At 28.5% G+C, this 20,662-nt stretch overlaps 2 protein-coding genes across 2 annotated transcripts; both read right to left on the bottom strand.

The window, feature by feature from the left end:
* Positions 1 to 7,278: 7,278 nt before the first annotated feature.
* LOC127262056 (protein EI24 homolog) lies at positions 7,279 to 11,339 on the bottom strand. The gene is made up of 11 exons (XM_051290558.1): positions 11,075 to 11,339; positions 10,868 to 10,933; positions 10,407 to 10,557; positions 9,648 to 9,700; positions 8,987 to 9,121; positions 8,798 to 8,861; positions 8,620 to 8,705; positions 8,414 to 8,496; positions 8,201 to 8,277; positions 7,785 to 7,900; positions 7,279 to 7,610 (listed from the first exon to the last, which is right to left on the bottom strand). The coding sequence occupies exons 1-11, from the start codon at positions 11,302 to 11,304 to the stop codon at positions 7,538 to 7,540; spliced, it is 1,134 nt and encodes a 377-aa protein (XP_051146515.1). The 5' UTR covers positions 11,305 to 11,339; the 3' UTR covers positions 7,279 to 7,537.
* Positions 11,340 to 12,869: 1,530 nt separating this feature from the next.
* On the bottom strand, positions 12,870 to 17,925 carry LOC127262058 (probable magnesium transporter NIPA4). Its single transcript, XM_051290561.1, has 9 exons — positions 17,255 to 17,925; positions 16,002 to 16,058; positions 14,755 to 14,845; positions 14,516 to 14,676; positions 14,312 to 14,439; positions 14,047 to 14,184; positions 13,607 to 13,699; positions 13,279 to 13,384; positions 12,870 to 13,189 (listed from the first exon to the last, which is right to left on the bottom strand). The coding sequence occupies exons 1-9, from the start codon at positions 17,412 to 17,414 to the stop codon at positions 13,086 to 13,088; spliced, it is 1,038 nt and encodes a 345-aa protein (XP_051146518.1). The 5' UTR covers positions 17,415 to 17,925; the 3' UTR covers positions 12,870 to 13,085.
* Positions 17,926 to 20,662: the final 2,737 nt, after the last annotated feature.

Raw genomic sequence — 20,662 nt, 5'->3', positions numbered from 1 at the left:
AATAAGTTCCAAAAATGAAATTAATTCTCGTTTGGATGATATTGAAAATAATAAATTTAATTGTGTTTGGTGAGGTCGGTCCACCCACACAGAAACTGTACCAAATAATTGTAATGAATGTTGAAGATAATGGATAATAGTAATATGAGGTAATATTGTTGGAAAAATACAATGGTACAGTTGAATGCACCAACTTTAATTTAAATTTGAAATATATATATATATATATTATTGTTTTGTTTTTATTCAAAATTTTGAAATTTGAAAAGTATGTGGTTGGAGGGGGCCTTCCTTCCATAATTTGCTGAAATTTGAAATATATATATATATATATATATTTTTATGATTTGATTGTATTTGGTGGGCTTCTGGTTTCTGTCTCATCACTGTGATTCCTTTTTTTTTTTCATAAATTTTTTCATTTAAAAATCTTTATGTTAGTTTTAGTAAAAAATTATTTCATGTTCTTATATAGTGTCACAATTGCAGTAGAGGCAGAAATTTAATACTGAGTATAATTAATAATATATTAATAAAATTAATTAGTATTTGAAAAAATATAAAGTATAAATTTAAAAATATAATTATAGTACGTAATGTATTTTAAAAAGAAAAAGTAACATAATATGAAATAGATAAAAATAGAAACTATGACATAATATACGAGACAGACAGATGAAGTATATTGCTTTTATACTTTTTCTATTATACAAAGTATTTCTTCTTGTCCATTTCAAATGAGCGGATTTTGCAATAGATTAAAAAATAAAAGTGTTTTAATAATTAGTAGAAGTGCGTTATAAGAGTTTTGACATTTTTGCCATTTGAGTTTTTTTTTTATATAAAATAATTGTATGCGTAATAATAAGTTAAGAGTATTTTAATATTAGTGTAAAACTACTTTATCTGAAATAAAACATAAATATTTTAAAGTTTGACGCGCAAAAATAATAAAAAATATATTTTAAAATGAGACGAAGAGTGTAAAAAATAATCAAACCATTTTTTTAGGTGACGCAAGGAGTATTAAATGTATATATCTATTTTTTTTAATAATAAATTAAAAAATAATACTCTCTCTATCTACTTAAAAAAAATATATATTTACTTTTTATTTAAAATTTGATAATATTGTATTTAATGATAATTTGTGATATTTTTAATATGTAAAAACTATTTAGTTGTGTGATGCATAAAGTTAATGTGAGAATATTAATATAAATAAATATAAATGATGAAAGTATTTGTAATGTATAGCGGATTTATATATACTTAAGTAAAGAAATAAATATTTTGTGTCTTAGAATAACAGAAATGAGAAAACATATACTTACCAAGTTGATGTAAGGAGAATTTTATTTGTTTCAATTAAAAGTATTTATTATTATTATTATTATTATTATTATTATTTGTCTATTTCATTCAAAAATATTTTTTGTTCTATTAGGGGATGTTTGGTACACAAAATAGAATTGCAAAGAGACGAGAGTACAAAATGAAATTGGAGATAAATTGAATTGAATAGAAAATGAGAAATAATTCACTTGTTTAGTAAAACAAAGAATCCAGTGCATGATCAAACAAAAATAAATGATTAATCAGATAAAAAAAATTTAACGAATGAGAATTAATAAAAAATATTTTTGGTGACTTTTTTTTTAAAAAAAAAAAATTATAAATTATATACAATGTTTTTTAAGATTATATTTTAGTACAATTTTTTAAAAAGATCGTAAAAATTAAATACTTTAACAATAAATTAAATTCAATTTTTGTAAAATTTAAATAATAGTATAATTTTTAAAAAATTATAAAAATTAAATAGTACAAAAAAAATTTTAAAAAAAATAAAAAATATACTACAACATCGTTTCTCTCTACATATGTGTGAAATGAAAATAAAGAAATAGAAATGATTTATTTTTCAAGTTTCATTTCTCTACTAAAACAAACAAGTTCATTTCTCTGGCATCATTTTTCTATACCAAATACAATCTTATAGTAAAAATAATTACACACTATTATTAAATACATCTATTTTTTTACATATATTACAAGGATACTATCATTACAAAGTATAAAGACAAATATCAAAATTATCTTATATATTTTCACCAAAAAAATTAAATATTATTATTTTTTAATTTATAAAAATTGGTACATTCATAATATTTTATTGTTATGTAAGGTGTCTAATAATATTTTGTCAAATTTGTTATTTGTATTTTGATGATATAATTTATTATTTAAGTAAAAATTAAGAATATTTTAATATTAATATAAAAAATATATTTACCATAATAAAAAATATACATTTATGAAAGAAAGATGAAAATATCAAAATAAATATTTTTGGGTGTAACGAAGAGAATATTTGATGTGTATATAGATTTGTTTGAATTTGTATAATAGTGATCTGAATTGATTTAACAATAGTAAGATATTTTGTTTTTTTAAAAAATAATATATTTTAATTAAAAAATTCACACAAGTTTTTTCTATGAAAATAACATGGGTTTGTTTGTTTTGTATTTTGGTTCGAAGGATTTTTTTTTATATAAATTATAGAGAATTGTGCAAATAATATAAAAATAATAAATATATTTAATATATTAATTTTTTCGAAAAATATATTTATTTCTTTTTTTTTACAAAGCAGATGTATTTAAACCAAACAAAATCACAGATAAATAATGAATATGTTTACCTCAATTATTTTTTGTTGACATCATTTTTTAATTTAATACCCCATCTGTCATTTAGTAATCTATCTATTTTTTTATTTTGGTCCGTCTCATAACAAAGTATCCATTTCTTTTTTTAGTAATTATACTACAATTCCAATTTACAATATATTATACAAATGTCATTACCTTTATATCATACCATACTAATAAGATTAATTTAGTTATTTTACCTTTATTTTTATTTTATCACAGTATAATACTAATATTTTTAAAACTCCGTATAAAAAATAAATAAATATATAAATATGAGACGGATGAAGTATTAACATTTATACATACAGTAACATGATATAAATAATATATAGTACTTTTTCACAAAGAAATTAATTATTTAATATAAAATTTTATATTATCCAGATAATATTTTATATTTCACATTAACAAAATACATCAAATTAATATTGTAACTCCAATATATATATACACGCACAGTGATTTGTAAGAGAAAATATTTAAAAAAATTCTAGAATTTTTTTTATATGTTATGGATAATTGTTTGATACTAGTATCTACATTAAAATAAATAAATAAATAAATATAATCTTTGAAAGTAGCAATAAATATGTTGATAAGATTATAAAATAAAAAAACAAAAACAAAAATGCAAATAGTCAATTAATTGATTGGTTTATATTAGAGCCTTCAAAATGGGTTGAGCCTGTCGGGTTGGTCCGTCCCATCTTATTTTTAAGGATGGTTAGTTGTGATTTTTTTAAGCCCATTATAATGCGGGCCTAAATGGGCTAACCCACATGAGCCGCGGGTTGAGGTTGGGTTAGCCCGCGGGTCAAGTAAATATAATAATTGGTACTCATTCGTCTAACTAAATGTATTTTTTTACCATTTTTTATTGTCATGTTAAAAAATTATAATAAAACTAATCAAATATTAATATAAGAATATATTTTAATTTTTTTATAAATTACAAATATACCATTATAAATAAGTTAAGACGAATAAAATAAAATTTATATTATCATTAGTTTAAATAAATTATCAATATTGTCTACACGGTTATTTTTCTTCTCTAACTATGTTATTCATGACATTGTTATTTGTTTCGATTTTTCATCATTTGTTTTGTTCGTCTTTCATTTTATTATTTTATAATTTTACAAATTCATAAAATTAATTATGATTTATTTTTAAAATGAAATATTTCTTATTATTAATTTTTTTTTTAAATACACTAATAAATAATATTTAGAATTGAGAATTTTAATATTTATTATTTAAATTGTATAATAAAATTATTTTTAGCAATTTTTAAATATTAATTACGAAAATATTTATAATATTAATATTCTTTTAATATTTTTAAAAAGCATGTGGGCTAGTCCGCTTAGTTCGCCGTCCGCAGGTGGATTGGGTTGGGTTGGACTGATGAAATTTTGATCCGCCCCACCGCGGGTTGGCCCGCAAATAAACCGCTTATTTGCGGATTATGGTGGATTGTAGGTCAATCCGCACCACTAACCCGTTTTGACAGGTCTATTTATATATATATATATATATTATCAAATGATAATTAAATATGAATGTAAAAGTTGAAAATATTTGTATATTGAATTATGGGTGAATTATGTCAACTTTTATATAAAAAAAATTCTATACATTTCAATAAAAGTATACATAATATAAGCATAATTTGTCTTTACATTATTTGAGCATGTGTAAAATGTGACATTTTTGGTGTACTCATGTTTATAATGAAAGTATCTAAAGTGATATAAACATTATTGGAAAGAAAAATAGAAAACTTTATAACTTAGTGAACAAATAATCGACGTGGTTTTGGTTACCGGTTCGATTATTGAGTTTGAAGAAATTTATTTAATTAATATTTTATTTATGATATAATATATATGATTAAAAATTTTAAAAATATGTATTTAATTATTTTAGTAATTAATATATTTTAATATAATATATATTAATATGAATATATTTTATAGAAAATAAAATTTATATAATACATATAAATAAGTAAATATAAATTTTATTTATAATTACATAAATTAATTTGCAAATAAATAGAGAATTTGAAATAAATATAAATTCATTTGTTTATTAATAATAGAGATAAAAATAAGATATTTTAAATGAATTTTGAATAGATGTCAATATGATGTAATATATATTCTTATAAAAATAAAATAAAAAATTGAAAGTATAATATCAACATGACTTGTAAATCCAACCAAACAGACCCCGAGTGAAATATATATATATATATATATATTGGAATCAATATAATTTTCATATTATCTGTTAAATCCTTAAACTTTATACAAATTCGTATCAAATCAAAATTTTCATTTCAAAATATTTCATAATTTTTAATTTTTTTCAATATAATTAATATATAATTATTAATTCTGAATAAAAAATATACGATTTTTTTATGAAACATATTTTAATAAAAAAATCAAACACAAAACACAAAATAATACTCCCTCCGTCCCCAGATACCATGTCCATGTTGTCGTTTCTGTCCGTTCCACGTACTATGTCACTTTCCTTTTTTGAAAAATGATTACACACTTTAATCTCATTTTAAATTTTAATTTTTTTTTAATTTTAATTAAACTAATTAGTTATCTTAATCTTAATTTATAATTATTTATATTATAATATAATTATTTTAATTAATTAATTCTTAATTATCTACTAATTATACTTCTAAAATATTGTATCTACAGTGTAGCAGACACGATATCGAATACGGGTACGGAGGGAATAATAATTTAAAAACAAAAAACATAAAGAAAAGTCAATAATGGAAAACAATCATTCATGATTAAAATAAAATTAAAAAAATCAACTTTAATATTGGTGGGGCCCATTTAAAAGCTTTCATTGATTTTGAGCATCAAATAAAATCTTCAATCTATCGTGACATTTTCGTCCGGACATCATTTGTCACAACAGATAATAATAATAATAATAATAATAATAATATGAAATGAATTTTTTTAATTGTGGATTCACATTATTGCCCACCAATGTCGAATTCTTGTGTTTGATTGGCTATCGAAAATTAATTATCGATTTTTATATGCGTGATTAAGTATCAAAAATTGAATTTAGAGTAATAATAATAAACCTACTTTGTTGACTATTGTACAACTTTCTCATCGAAAAAATTAAATTAAATTTACAATAATTTATTTCAAAAGTTAACCAATCATTTTCCACCAACAACCTCAACGTAGCAATGCATTTTAGATGATTTGGGTTGCGTTATTTTGTGATTTAATTTTGATTCAAAATGAAGTGTCTATACTTTTGTTTAAATAATATTTTAACGTGATTTTTTTTTTTTTTCTGAAAAATAATATATTTTTATTAAAAATTATGTTAAATAAATAGGGTTGATTTTGATTTGAAATGTCAAAAGAACATAACTGATCATCCAATGAATGCCAAATTAATTTTACTCCCCTTAGGTGCAAGCGTAAGGTATGCGTCTCGAGACCTAGCAGGTTCTGATACCATGTCCGATGCTGAATGACTGTCTCACCTAAAAATTTGAACTGTTAGAGAAATTAAGTCATTATTCATAATATCAACAAACGGGAGTCTCAACAGTTGTCGGACTAAACAAATATGCGAATACATACATATAAATAATTATACAAATCACACTATAATAATATATGTAATTGATCAAATCATATACTATTATATAATAATTAAAACTGAATCAAGTAACACTAACACAGTTATTTAATTATGGTTTAAAAATAATTTAAAATAAAATATTAATTTAAATTTTTATTTAACTAATAATTTAATGTATAATAATTTATAAAAAGTAATACTATAATTTATTAAAAATATATTAATTTTGATTTAAAATCACAAATGAACAAACGTTGTGCCATGTTAATAATAATACTCTGCATGATAATATCAAAGCACATACATGTATGCTTTGAAACCATGTATTGGAACTTTATCATAAAAAATATTCATATTTTCATTTCCTTTAGTAAAATTTATAAATACTTTTATTTTTTTACTATAAAGATAACAAATATATATCTATATACACATTTATGTTAAAATGTATGCAAAATCAAATATGGAAATACATTTTATCAATTTTTTTTGAATTTTTATTATTCATCAAATTCTTTTACCTGATAAATATTAAATTAAACATCCTTTTGTTTTTCTACATTAAATATCGTATCAATGTATCTTTATATACATATATATTGTACTCCTTCCGTCAAGATCATATTTGATTTAATATTTTATAAATAATAGTATAATAATAATAAAATAACAGTTTTGTCTTTAAAATCACTTACTTTTAGTGATATTGTTTATAATATTATGTAAAATTTAAAAATATATCTTATTTATTTTTACTAAAAAGTAAAATAAAAAAATTTGAATTAAACGGATAAAAATAACAAAATATTTATGGAGGAAATGTTGGATACCTATTTTTCATGCAAAATATCTTATAAAACAACTATAGATATTGAATTAAACACAGGCGCAGGTAGAATAACCAAATCAAAGAATATTGATTCCAAAAATGGCATAAATTATAAATAGAATAAGAAAAGTTCCACTTGTTATGCACACAACACCAACACCAACACCACCAATATATACACAACCTCAAAGCTCCCCCTGCATCTCCAGAATTTGCAGAAATTCATCGAAATTTGCTGTGCAATCCAAATAATTCACTAACTAAACCAATAAATATCATCGACAAAGCACCTTGTATCGATAACAGAGGCGCGTATATACTCTAATGGTTTAGATGATCAGAGGGCTTTCCGATCGGTAGCTTCTTGTTGGCGAGGAGATTCCACAGGGAAGAAGGAAAGTGCTTTCATCCTAAGCAAGTGTCACAAAAATAAATTCAGGGATTAGCCCTTCGGTTGTGTAAACTCGACATTTGCAACAGAAAAGACACAGATGTAGAATAACCAAGAATGTTTGCTGCAAAAAAGATCGAACTGTGTCTTTCTTATTAATGGTTTAGGTTTTAATACCCGGGAGAGAGCTTACGATAAAAAATCAGCAGAAAGAAATATTGGGATCCTTCCTAACCGGACACCTGTCCATTTATTTCTCCACGAAGCGATGACTTTGTCTGCTTCCGAGCCTGTAGCCGTCAAAACAAACTAGGACAAGAAGCCATAATCAGCACGCCAATAGCGAATTTGAAGCAGTGACCATATCAGAAAGACTGTAATCGAAAGCAGGGCATATCGGGAAGTTCTATCGAAATTTGAAAACAATTTCACTTTTTTTATGTACATTCAGCATAAGAATAGCCCTCGTCGTTGACTCACTAAAAATTTTAAGGGCAGAACAACTGAAATTGAAATTAACAAGTAACTTTCTGCCACGGAGCTTCATCTATAGATACATATATACACGAACGTACACAAACACAAGAGAGGGAGAGGTCCGGCACTTACTAATGGATACAATATAGCCATGACTCCGTAGCTAACAAGAGGTGAGAAGAAAAATGCAGAGAGAACGCACGGGCTTCCTGCAGATTTTTCAGTTGCGGCGATTCATCAACACAACTAAACAAATCATGAACTTAATATATGTATATAGAGACGCGATCCTCGATAGCAAGATTCATAGTAACATTTTTAAGCATCACACTGAAAGATTCTTACCAAAACCAGCAAAAAATGGCCAGTTGGACTCAAAAAATTCCAGCCTTTTGTCCAAACTTAAACCAGAATAGTTCCATTTATACCTAAAAACAAACCATGAGAAAGGAAGTGTCCACACAATTTTTTTCCCTCCGAGTTCCAATAAATAAATAAAATAATAATAATAAAGGGTAAGAAAAGAACAAAACATGGCTATCACCACTCACTCGAAACAATAATAAGCATACATCCATGAGAGCAACAAAAAGTTGAGTGCTTTTCCAACGAAAGGGACGAAACCAATCACATAGACCTGCAGACAACAATTTGATGATTATTTATTTCCATATTAAGGAGGAATTACGAGTTCGCACAATGTGGCAAACAGATTATGACAGAATTAACCTCTACGAAGAAGAAGCTCAGCAACAGAACTGAATAGACTTGCTCGGCTAAACCAATCATTGCACTACAAAAGATAACACAGCAGGTGATTTTGCATGATTAATTTCCTTTTCTTTTGAAAACAAAAAAAGATAATAATAAAGATGACTAGCATATTAGTTTTTATAAAGAAGGATTTTTGAGACGAACCCCCTGATGTCAGTACCCTTGTCACTAATAGGCGTACTTTCTGACATGGACAAGTTTTTCTGTCCAGATGCTTCTGAACCGGAAGTCCCACGTTTCTCTGTTGCAGAAAGCCCATGCTTTGCGATGTCATTATACCTTGAAATATAGTAAGAAGGATGACCGGATGACCAAAGCATCAAATGGGGCAGAGAGAGATAATCATATAACGTGTTAGACCTTTTATACAGTACGAAGTGGACAATTAACAGCTGAGTATCACGATCTTCTGGCTTAATTTATATGTTGATAAAGAGACCATGAAATCTCTTTGACTTTTAAGCATGCTGAGTAATCGTAGTCCTACCCATATATCTATTTTAAAATCAAGTGCGTTGATTCAAATTTCTCACGGTTTCAAGAAAGGTTAAAATCTACTGACTAGAACAATCTGTCACTTTCGCACATGAATTTGGACATATTAGAATTTAGAAATAGTTCTAGGAAGAGGACTTATTCTGATAACCTAGAAAAAAAATGCAGAGAAGTTGATTTCGGGGCATGCAGAACTCTAAATGAGTGCCATAGTGAAGATAGCATGGAGGTTATTCGAGCACTACATCAGCATAACTAAAGACTGAAAAATAAATGCAAATAAGAACAAAGGGAAAAGAAAAGAAAATACCACAGGGTACTGATTATGAAGCTGGATATGTACATAGGGTAGAACCAGAATACCTGGAAAAAAAGCTCCATCAGCTCATTGAATGAAACGAGCCACAACAAAGAAGTCACTCGCTTCTTGGAGGCGTTTTCCGAGACTAAATTCACATACATAACATTACTGTTTTAAAGGTCTTTAACATATCATTCAAACATTGTTTCAAGAAAGAATATTAAAAAGACAATCTACAGGAAAATCACGGAAGCTGTACTACGTAATTGCCAACTCATAGCAAAACATTGAAAACTGAAACTATCTATCTATATAGGTAAAAAAATTAAAGCAAGAAAGCGGATTTCTTAGATGATCCATTAATTTTAGTAGCTGCAAATTCTGATAAAGATCGGTGCTGTCTCCTTTAAGATTGAATTTGCTTGAAGCTCTTGTTGACCTAAATCCCAAATACAATATTATGTAAGAACTAACAATATCCTATACTTTTAACAATTCTAATATGGAAGTATTACTATGACAACTAAAATTTGATTGGTCGCTGATTATATATATATATATATATATATGGAAAAGAATGTACGGGCTGAAGTTAAGATAATCGAAAATATGACAATGATAGAGGTCAGAACGCCCGAAATTCATACATGAACTTGGGACTTCCAAATACCAGAAAGAAAGACAAGTAATATGAATATCTAATGGAATTTGACATGTGCAGACAAGGAAAACGGCAGATGGTTATGTAGCAAAAAAACCAGAACTCACATAGAAGAGTTGAACCAGTCCAAGTCGTAAGAAGGAATAGAATCTAAAAATAGCCCCGAATGAACACAATTCTTGAGAATTAATAAAAGAGCATCCATCAGGCAACAACCAATTCAACGTGGGAATGATAACAGATCTTAAAACAAAGATACTGCAAAAAACAAAAAACAATGCCATGATCAGATACAAAACCACATCAACAAAATACAGGTAAATTGATCTTACAGAAAACTAGAATTATTAGGCAGAAGGTATTAGGGAAATTCTAAAACAACCACAGCTTATAATTAGGTTAGGTTTGAATCAATGAAAGAGTTCCTTACGAAAAAATTCAGAATCGCTTCCTACGTGCGTTTATTTGAAGAAATTTCAGAAAGAAAGGCAAACTATAAGCAATTAACAAGAAATATAAAGTTTTATGTTGAGATTTGATTTGATTTGATTTGATTTTGGGGACGAACCTTCCTAAGAAGATGAAGCCGTTCAAAAGAAAACACTGTCCCGTACGGACAGCAAGCTCTCTCGACCTTCAAATTTCCAAAAACCAAAACAGAACGAGGAAGGAAGTAACATCAGTCAACTTCGAATCTAACAATGGTGAATTTAGGAATTCGGCAATAAACGAGCATCTATCTATCTATCAGAGATTGCGAGAGAGTTAGCAGCACCTTAGACAATAGATGACGACACGATGAAGACAGCAAGCCTCTCGGAAACCCTCCAGCCATAGAACCAGCACCTGCTTTAATTTAGTAATGGAACTGCACATTAAATTTCTGACCTTGGCATCCATGGACGAGAAATTCGCAGCCTGAGTAGGAGGATCAAGAACAAAGATGGATCTTTTTCGGCCCCTGGGAAGACTTGTGGGCAGATTCTCTCGATTTAGACTTCCCATTCGGTTTCGAACCGCCCGCCGTTCGCCGGTTTTCGAACCGGAGGATACGGTTCAAATCCGAAACCGGGCACAAATGGGATCGAAATCGTCGTTCCCAAACCGCGGTTTGAACCGGCGTTTGGTTTTTTTTTTTTTTTTTTCTCCAAAATCTCTCACAAGGGCGCAAAGAGGACGAAGAAACTAAAGAACTGAGAAAAATAAAGAAAGAATATTTATAAGATTTTGGATTTTGAGTTGGAATTTGATTAGTAAAAATTTTGAATTTGAATAGTTGTATGATGTGATATAAAAATGTGATGTTTTGAATGTAAAATTGATTTTTAGTATAATATAAAAAATAAAAAATAGGTGTTTGATTGGGGAAAAATGAGATGAATAGTGTATTTAAAATTCAATCCTCCAAACAAACACACCCTAAGTATAAAAGTATCTTTGTACTTAAAAAAATTATATGGTACCCATATATTTAAAAAAATATTGCATAAAATTTCACAACTATAAAAATTACCCTGTGTGATGAGAAGATTATATCCAATCTATATGTTTGGAATGACTGGAATTTCATTCAATATTTTTTGAAAATATAAGATAACTTCATGCACTCACTTTTAAAATAGAGTGGTCTTCATGCAACATTGTTTAAAATACAAGGGGTGTCATACAATTTTTAAAATAAATAAAAAATTTAAGTCAGAATTTCGAAATCACGGAAGTTGTGAACAATTTTGTCTTTATAATATATGTGCAAATGTATTGATTAGGGTAAATATATGTATGTATTTATAATCATAATAATACTATATTTATAATTAAAATTATATATATTAAATTTTATAAAATTTAAAAATATATTATCATTAACAAATATAAATAATTATTAATGATATTGAAAAAAATTATTGGCTCTTTTGGATAGATTTTTGATACGTGATATGAGAATTGTGTCAAAAATATCAAATATATTCCCTCCTCCCATTTAATAAATAAGTTTACATTTATTTTTACTTAATTGTATTTAACCATTTTTTTATTTGTATAAATTTTATATAAACATTTTTTTATTAGTATTATAAAATACTAATAATATTTTTTTTCTTCTTAAATTTGTATTACTTAAATTTTAATATAGTAATTAATATTTAAAACTCAAATGTAAACTTTCAAAGACGAGAGTATTATTTTTAAATTAAATACTCCCTCCGTTGTCATTATCTGTTCCAAAACAAGATTACCATTTTCTAATTTAATAATTATACTACCTACCTAACATAATAAATATCCTTTCAACTTACACTATATTACACAAGTGTCATTACTTTTATATATTACACTATAATAAATATTTTGTCTTTTTTACTACAATTTATTATAATACTAATATTAAAAAATTTACATGCAAAAAATAAATGACAACTTTGCAGCCGGACGGAGACTGTATTTGATTTTTAACCGCAACTAATTGGCTTGGGTGAACAAAGCCAATGAAAATAATTACTCTAGTAATACATTTACAGTTTTAAATAACTAACAGCAAACTATTTATAAAGCTAATAATATCTTTGGGATTGATCTAACAAAATAATAATAATAATAATAATAATATCTCACACGAATTGTGTGGTGAGGTGGTATTAATATAGTTGTATCTTACAGTCCAGCCCCCCAAAAAGGCCTTCGACTTTCGACCTTAATTCATTTTGGGATCTCACTTTGGACAAAAAAAACAGACTTAAGACTTACTATTGGAAACCAAGAGAGATTGATTAATCGATTATACATTATCAAGATTTTCGCATCGATGAATCCTGCTGCCTAAGAGGGATGCCTTCTTCACCCAATCCATCTTCCTCGTCTGCATGTTTAGGAAGTCTCATCGACTTCGAACCTACGAATACAATGGCAATGGTTATGCTACAAATTACGATACTCGCAGGATAGGGAAAAATGCGAAGCAATAGAAAGAAGACGACGTACCATCAGCCATGTCCTTCGTTTTGTGGAGAAGAAAGGTTCCGGAAAGAATAGTCACAAACCCGCACATTTCGGTGATAATTTGAGTCGGGTTCTGTCTGTCCCAGTCCTGTTTATCATCGATCTTTGATGAGTACAATGAAAGGTTTACGATTCTTTTCTAGCAGATGAAATGAGTTTTCGTTGTGATAGTGTGTGTCAAGAAATCTTGTATCTATGTGCATAATGTGTATCCAAAAATTAGTAGATCTTCCCGCAGCCTTTTTGATCAGATTCGACGAATTTTAAACACGAATTTCAATCTAACTAGAGCATTAAACTCGTAATTTACCTTGAACATTATCACACTTGCCAATATAGTCAAGGATGTGAACATCACATAGTAAATCGGAGAAACTACGGCTGTGTTGAATGTATCAAGAGCCTGCATTTAAGATTCACCGCATCATATACTAAAAGGGAAGATATTATAAGTAATAATTGTAAACCACAAAAACATATTCCCGCAAATTAAAGCAGCTAGTAATCAGTAGCTTAACTTGTCGGTAAGCAAAATTGTATAGCGGAGTATTGATGTAAATTTTACATATAATATACAACACCGCATGCGGAAAAACATATTATTGACACTAACAAGAAACAGAGTGAGTAGATCTACATAGACATATAAGTAATTATGTAAAGTTACGTAGAGGTAAATGTTGGATCGACTTTAAAGATTATAAGTATATCATTGTAGAGCATATTCGACTGAGAGAATAAATATTTTACCATGTTTAGGTAGTTCATTTGAGTGAGTACGCAAACGGCGACAACCATAGCAAACACCCATGTTTGGGGATACATCAGCTGATTCGTTCCCGATAGTGTGAGCTTTATCGCAATACTCAATGCTTTGACACTCATAACCTACCAAGGCATTCATAATGATCTGACATTTATGCGACTGGTTCAACACCTTTACGGTTTCATATCAAAATTGAATGAAAGAATATAAAACTTTAGACAACCATCAAAAAAATAAGAAAAGGCATACCGATAAAGAACCAACTAGCGAACAAACGCCAATGTAGAACAGTATATGAGTCTGGCCATACTGAGGGATGTAATGGAAGATTATAACGAGGACGAGGGTTATCACAAGAGCTGCATATAATAGAAATGCTGCAGGGGAAATAAAAGGTCAGTAAGTTCGTACGGGAGTTGGGAGATGTTACTCTAAGTTGAAATGCAACATTACCTGGCTCGGTGGCAAGGTCCCATACTTCCTTCACAGATTCGATCCCACTTTCCTGTGGAGCGTGCAAGACAATTGTTGTAGACCCCACGACACATAAGACACAGCCAAGAATACCAAATATGTGCAGTTTCTCCTCCAAAATAATATGTGCGAGCACAGCACTGTAATGCGTTCATATCGATCAGTAGTCTAAACAAGCCATGGCTGAGTTAGCTAGTGTATTCAACTTAAGATTATACCTGATTATAATGCTGATTGCACCGAGAGGAGTTACAAGAATTGCCGGAGCAAATGCATAAGCCGCAAAATTTGCTATCTCCCCAACAATCACTAACAAAACAGTGCTATTAAAGTTTAGTCCTGTAGAAACATTATATTGCAATAGCAATGACAGCAAATAAATGTACTAAAGAAATTGCTGAATACGGTGCTAAGGAAAAGCAATGTGGACAGAAAAGTTCTGTTTCGGCTTTCAAAATTATCATAGATTACTTAACGTGAATTAAACCCGTTGATTTGATCTAGCTATTAAAGTTCTTGCTTGGTTTGGCTACTATCTCTTCTATGATGTTATTTTGGTCGCATCCACCAAGGCAGAGTTAGCCTTCCTTAATGACCGATCGAAACGTACTTTTTCCTTAAGACACTTTTTGATTTTGCACTGTAAAGTTTCACACAAGGAAATTTGGAAATGACACCATTCACACATGCTTCACCTCTTTTTTGCTACCCTCCATCGACAGCAACAGAAGAGGGAAAACACCTGAGAATTTGCTAAGAATTCATTCTAAACTGACGGATGCCACAGAAATTCTAAAACCAAAATCTCCATGGAGCTACATTGTGAATTCTATTTTTAAACAAGTAATGCCTACGATTATCTTATTGATCCACCTTGCACAGCAGAGAATAATATGGTATACCACCAAAAGATGAGTACAGCCAGTAATACAGTAGTTGTAGAGCCAAGGTAAAGTAAATACATAAGTTATAGTCATTCTTAATTGTGCATACCAAATCCAACTTTATGTCGCTCCTCTATAACAGTAACTAAACCAAGCTATTCGTTGAGAGGTGTCGAAAGTTGTTATTTGATGTTCTGACATTTTAGAGGATAGTCCAAGACAAACTTCGGACGAGAGCATCAAACATGTCCTATATAACAGTTATGTAGTAAAAGACAGAATACGAGATATTGGGGATTGACATTTGCCTCCACCTCCGCCAAATATCAACTTTTAGACTATAGTTTAGCACATGGCTATATTACGGTTGACAGCTTTACTATCATGACGCACGAACTACGCCAATTCGTTAGATTGCTTTCTGGTAAAAGGAAATGCAAAGGGAACAAAACTCTACGCAAATGAACCGTACGTAATCAATATACCTCCTTTTCAATGAGAATATATCAGCTTTGGGAAAAACATACTTTGTACGATATGAGTTCTAACTTAATACAGAGAAACAGGTATAGATAACTCACTTGTTGTCATGCCCATCCACCACAATGGCTCGTATAAATATGAATACCCTCCAAATCCTGTTAGAAAAGAAAGAAATATATAATAAGACAAAATTGTGTCTGGATTTAACGAGAAAACCGACATCTTCCAACCAAAAGCAGCTGATCGGTAAAACAGGTGACACTCATTTAAACAATCGAGAGATTTGAACGCACCAAGAAAACTTGTTGACATGATAAAAATAACAATTCCTAGAAATTAATGAGCACAATGAAACAAAAGCCCTCCAGCATCTATTTGGAATAAGAAACACTTCATGCCTAAGTTTTCTTGGAGAAGTATCATTCCAACTAGATAGCGGTGTTACAGTCCGTTCTAGATTAGAAATGTTCGATTAAACCTATATAAGCAATAATGATCCATGGTCATATTTATTTAGAATACAATATTGATTACATAGTCGGAATACTATCAAGAAGACAAACTACTTATTAAATATATCGTGACTACGAGTTAGTAATTAAATAACAACAATTTAGTCCGATCTCCTTCCTATAAGTCAAGGAATCACTATCCATTGTGGCTTCTTCCAAAGAGTGACCGTTTACCAATTAGCGTGCAACATAACGATGGCGAACAAGTTCCATTAACATATAATTATATCTGAGACTAACACAAAGCATTAACAAAAATTCCTCCTGTTTATAAACCCCCGGAATTGTTAATCCATCCATTTCCATCATAGCACACCCCTTAGTACCTTCTTATTGACACCAATCCCTGCATAGTTTGTCATGAACTAACCAGTATTCTGAAACAGAATATACAGTCGATCGTGCAGGCCGTAGACCAAAGGCTTCATAAAGCTAATACTTAGAACAATGTAAAGATTTTCGAGATTTTGCCAACTACTTATCAACAGGTGTTTGTATGGGATTCGACATGACTAACAATCAAGCCCCGAAACAAAACCATTTTCGAAAAGACAGTACACAGATCCGGCATTGATCTCAATGATTGACACTACATCTAAAATTCTTAATCCCATACATCAGCCAAACCCTTAAAATAGAATGTACCGAATGCAACCTCAGAGATACCAACAGAGCTAATAAATCTAAAGATCTCAACCATTAACACGTTGAACCGCCATTGGAGCAATGGCTACTAACTTGCTATTATTATCCACAACCACAGTTCCTACCACTTCAAATTGCGAACGAATCAAATCAATATACCGTTACCAGTGAGAGCTAAAAACGAGTAAATTTACCAGCTCTTAGACCAGAAGCACCAGCCTTCTTCAACCCCTTTTTCTTAACAATGAAGCTGGCGCCGATGAAAATACTAGAAGACAAGGCCAAAACCAAGCCCTTCACGTTATCCTCCATCCCCTTGTACGAAACCGGCGTCGCTGCAGCACCCGCACCCATCTCCGCCGCCAAGATTACAGCACAATTGAGCTTTTAAAACCGTAATTCCGGACGACCTAACTACTGCACCCTCATTGCAGCTAAAGCAAGAACTCCCAGTCCAGCGATCTCGAAACAAAATCAGCTAATCGAATCGAATCGACTCCGATATCTGTTGTGGCGTGAAGATCTGCAGCAGCAGGTGTCGGTGGAAGCAGCAGCAAGAAGACCCGACGACTTGCTGGTCTACAAGGACGGCAAAAACTGCTCCCCTGGCAACGGAGAAATTCCAGCTGGGAATTCAACAAGAAAGGAAAGGGAACTGGGAATTTCAACAGGAATTGAATAAAAAATTGGAATGAGTATATTGGGATGAAAATTGGGAAATGGTGAGAGGGATTTGGCAGAGAGAAAATGGATCGAGCAAAACAACAATGAGTTGTCTCCGACTGGGCAGTGACACTGATGGGGTCGAAGTAGAAGTCGGAACTCTAACTCAAACTCTAACTCGAACTCGAAGCAATGGAGTACAATACGCCACCTTCGTAGCTCGTTATCTCCATTTTTGTAGTACTATTATTTAATGATTTTATTGTTTTTTATTTTTTTATTCCTCTCTCTCTATTTTTAGGAATATATATATATATTATAATGATATAATTTTCAAAATATTTTATAATTTTGAATTGAGTCTAAAATAGCAAGAGTTGAAAAGAGTTTGTTCCGTTTGCCCCAAACGTCCATAAAAAATAGTTTATTTGGTCCGCCATAGTAATTAAAAAAATATACTCTCTCTGTTTCATCGTTGAACTGTCTATCTAACATTACAAATACAGTATATTACACAAATATCATTACTTTTGTATCACACATGTTATATCATAATATAAAATTAATATTTCTAAAATTACTTGCAAAAAACAAATGGATACTTATTTTGGAGACGGATGAAGTATATATTTTATTTAAAAAATAATAGATAGTCGTAATTATTTTTGAAAATTTAGTTAAAAAGTAAAATAAATATATACATTGAATGTAATAAAATTAGTGGTATGTGTTATAAATAAGTATTGAATAAAAAATAATAATTAAATTTAATTTCTTTACTTTATCATTAATATGATAAATTTAGTGAACAAGACTAAAAAGAAAATGAAAATAAACTTAGCGGGCCAAGAAAGTACAAGTTTTTTTTTCTCATAAAACTTTCATTATATATTATTTAATATCAAATTTAAATTATTTTTTTCTCAAAGTCATCAAAATGATTATACCCTTTGTGCCCTGTTCAGTTTTCCTTGTTATTTAGATTTTATGTATTTGAAAAATATATATAAAATAAATTATATAATATTCTGTTCATCTCTCATAAGAATTTTATTTTATATTTTTATTATTTTACAAAAGTATAATTTTTTTATTTTAATAATTATACTATTTATATAATATAATGAATATTTTTACAATTTACATTGGAAAATAGTTTCTTTATTTATTATGTTCAATTATTAATTTATATTCTTGTGTCTTCCATAGGAATATATATATTTTTTTATTACAATTTAATATATATTAATATTAAAAGATGACATGAAAAAAAATCTATTACCAATGTTATGGAAATGAAATAGTATCTTTTTTTTTAAAATATAAATATTAAATATAATTATGTTAAATTACTATTTTCCAAAGTAAAGTTAGTTGTAAGTGTATATTTAATTATATAAACTATATATATATAAATGTAATAGGAAATATTCTGTATATTTTTATTAAAAATATAATTATATTATATAATTATCCAAATATTATATTTTTTTTATAAAATATGACGTCATATATTATTTTAATAAAGCAATTTTAATATTCAAATTAAAATTAATTGTATATTTTTATTTTTATATTACATTAAAATTTATTATTTTTTTCCATTAAAGAATGTTACTATATCAATAGTAATTTTTATGGTACCAAACAATTATTAAATAATTATTTTAATTTAAAATTTTTTATATTAAAAAATTAAATTTTCAACCAAACATTTTTTTTTGTCTGTGTATGTTTTAGATGTACGCATAGTTTTACATTAGATATCAATATATATTTAACTAATATAAAATTAATATTTGTGTTAAATTATTAATTTACTTTTGTTATATATTTTTTCTGTTTATTTTTAATATTTATATATTTTTATTTTTGTTCGATCAATTCAAAGGCTTACACTATTATATTTATCTATTAAGAATATTTTTTTAAATCTCATGGAAAAACAAATATAAACTTTAAAGTTAAATGAAGAGAGTATATTTTATTTTTATAATATTTATTGGGAGTTTTATTATAAAAATAAATATAATTAGGGTAAACTGTTTTTCTACTTCCGTAACTAGACCTTTATCATTTTAATTCCGTAAGTGGAGCCTGTCGCAAACTAGTCTCGTAAGTGAAAAATTTTAACTGTTTTAGTCATCCGGCACCGGAGACGCCAGGACATGTGAATTTTTTATTTCATTTTTAAAAAACTTATTTTTAATTTATTTTTAATTTTATTTGCATTTTTTTATTTTTTTATTTGGTTCAATTAAAAAAAAAATAAAAAAAAAAATCCACAAGTCCGTCAGGTGTAGCTGACCTGGCGGGACACCTGGCGGACACGTCACCTCCGGCGAGCCACGCGAGCGTCTCCGGCGCTGGAGGACTAAAACAACGATAATTTTTCACTTATGAGACTAGTTTGCGACAGGCTCCACTTACGGGACTAAAATGATAAGGGGTCCAGTTAGGGGACAAAAAAACAATTTACCCTAAAATAAAATTATGAGGTGAGCTCACCCATTGTATTTAGAAATAATAATAATAATAATTGTTTGATGATACTCAATAAATTCAAATGTTGATATATGTACATAACTTGAAAAATAGCACTTAAAAAAAGGCTATTACTTCTATAAAGTTAAGACTATGGAATATAATACACTAACTACGAGTTAGCATTTAATGACATTGATGAAGAATAATAAACTGGGGAAGTTGACTCAATCAAACGTGAAATATTTTACCATCACAAAAAAAAAGGAAAAAAAAAAAAAAAAAGTTGAAATATTTTAGGGGTGTGTTTGTTTGGGGGTTTGGATTTTGAGTTGGGATTTGAATAGTAAAAATTTTGAATTTGAATAGTTGTATGATGTGATATAAATAGGGTTTGATGTGATGTTTTGAATGTAAAATTGATTTTTAGTATAATATAAAAAATGAAAAATAGG

This window comes from Andrographis paniculata, unplaced genomic scaffold (genome assembly GCF_009805555.1).
Source record: "Andrographis paniculata isolate CXL003 unplaced genomic scaffold, ASM980555v1 Contig65END, whole genome shotgun sequence".
Lineage (NCBI taxonomy): Eukaryota > Viridiplantae > Streptophyta > Magnoliopsida > Lamiales > Acanthaceae > Andrographis > Andrographis paniculata.
The sequence above is the reverse complement of the archived record's forward strand: the minus strand, read 5'-3'. Positions and strand labels throughout refer to the sequence as shown.

Coding starts and splice junctions, on each gene's coding strand:
- LOC127262056 (XM_051290558.1), bottom strand. CDS start 11,304: ATGGGAAGTCTAAATCGAGAGAATCTGCCCACAAGTCTTCCCAGGGGC. Junction 10,558..10,867: donor GGCTTCATCTTCTTAGGAAG/GTTCGTCCCCAA, acceptor TGTTTTTTGCAG/TATCTTTGTTTTAAGATCTG. Junction 8,278..8,413: donor GCCATTTTTTGCTGGTTTTG/GTAAGAATCTTT, acceptor AAAAATCTGCAG/GAAGCCCGTGCGTTCTCTCT.
- LOC127262058 (XM_051290561.1), bottom strand. CDS start 17,414: ATGGGTGCGGGTGCTGCAGCGACGCCGGTTTCGTACAAGGGGATGGAG. Junction 14,440..14,515: donor GGACCTTGCCACCGAGCCAG/GTAATGTTGCAT, acceptor TTTCCCCTGCAG/CATTTCTATTATATGCAGCT. Junction 14,185..14,311: donor CGCTAGTTGGTTCTTTATCG/GTATGCCTTTTC, acceptor ATGCCTTGGTAG/GTTATGAGTGTCAAAGCATT.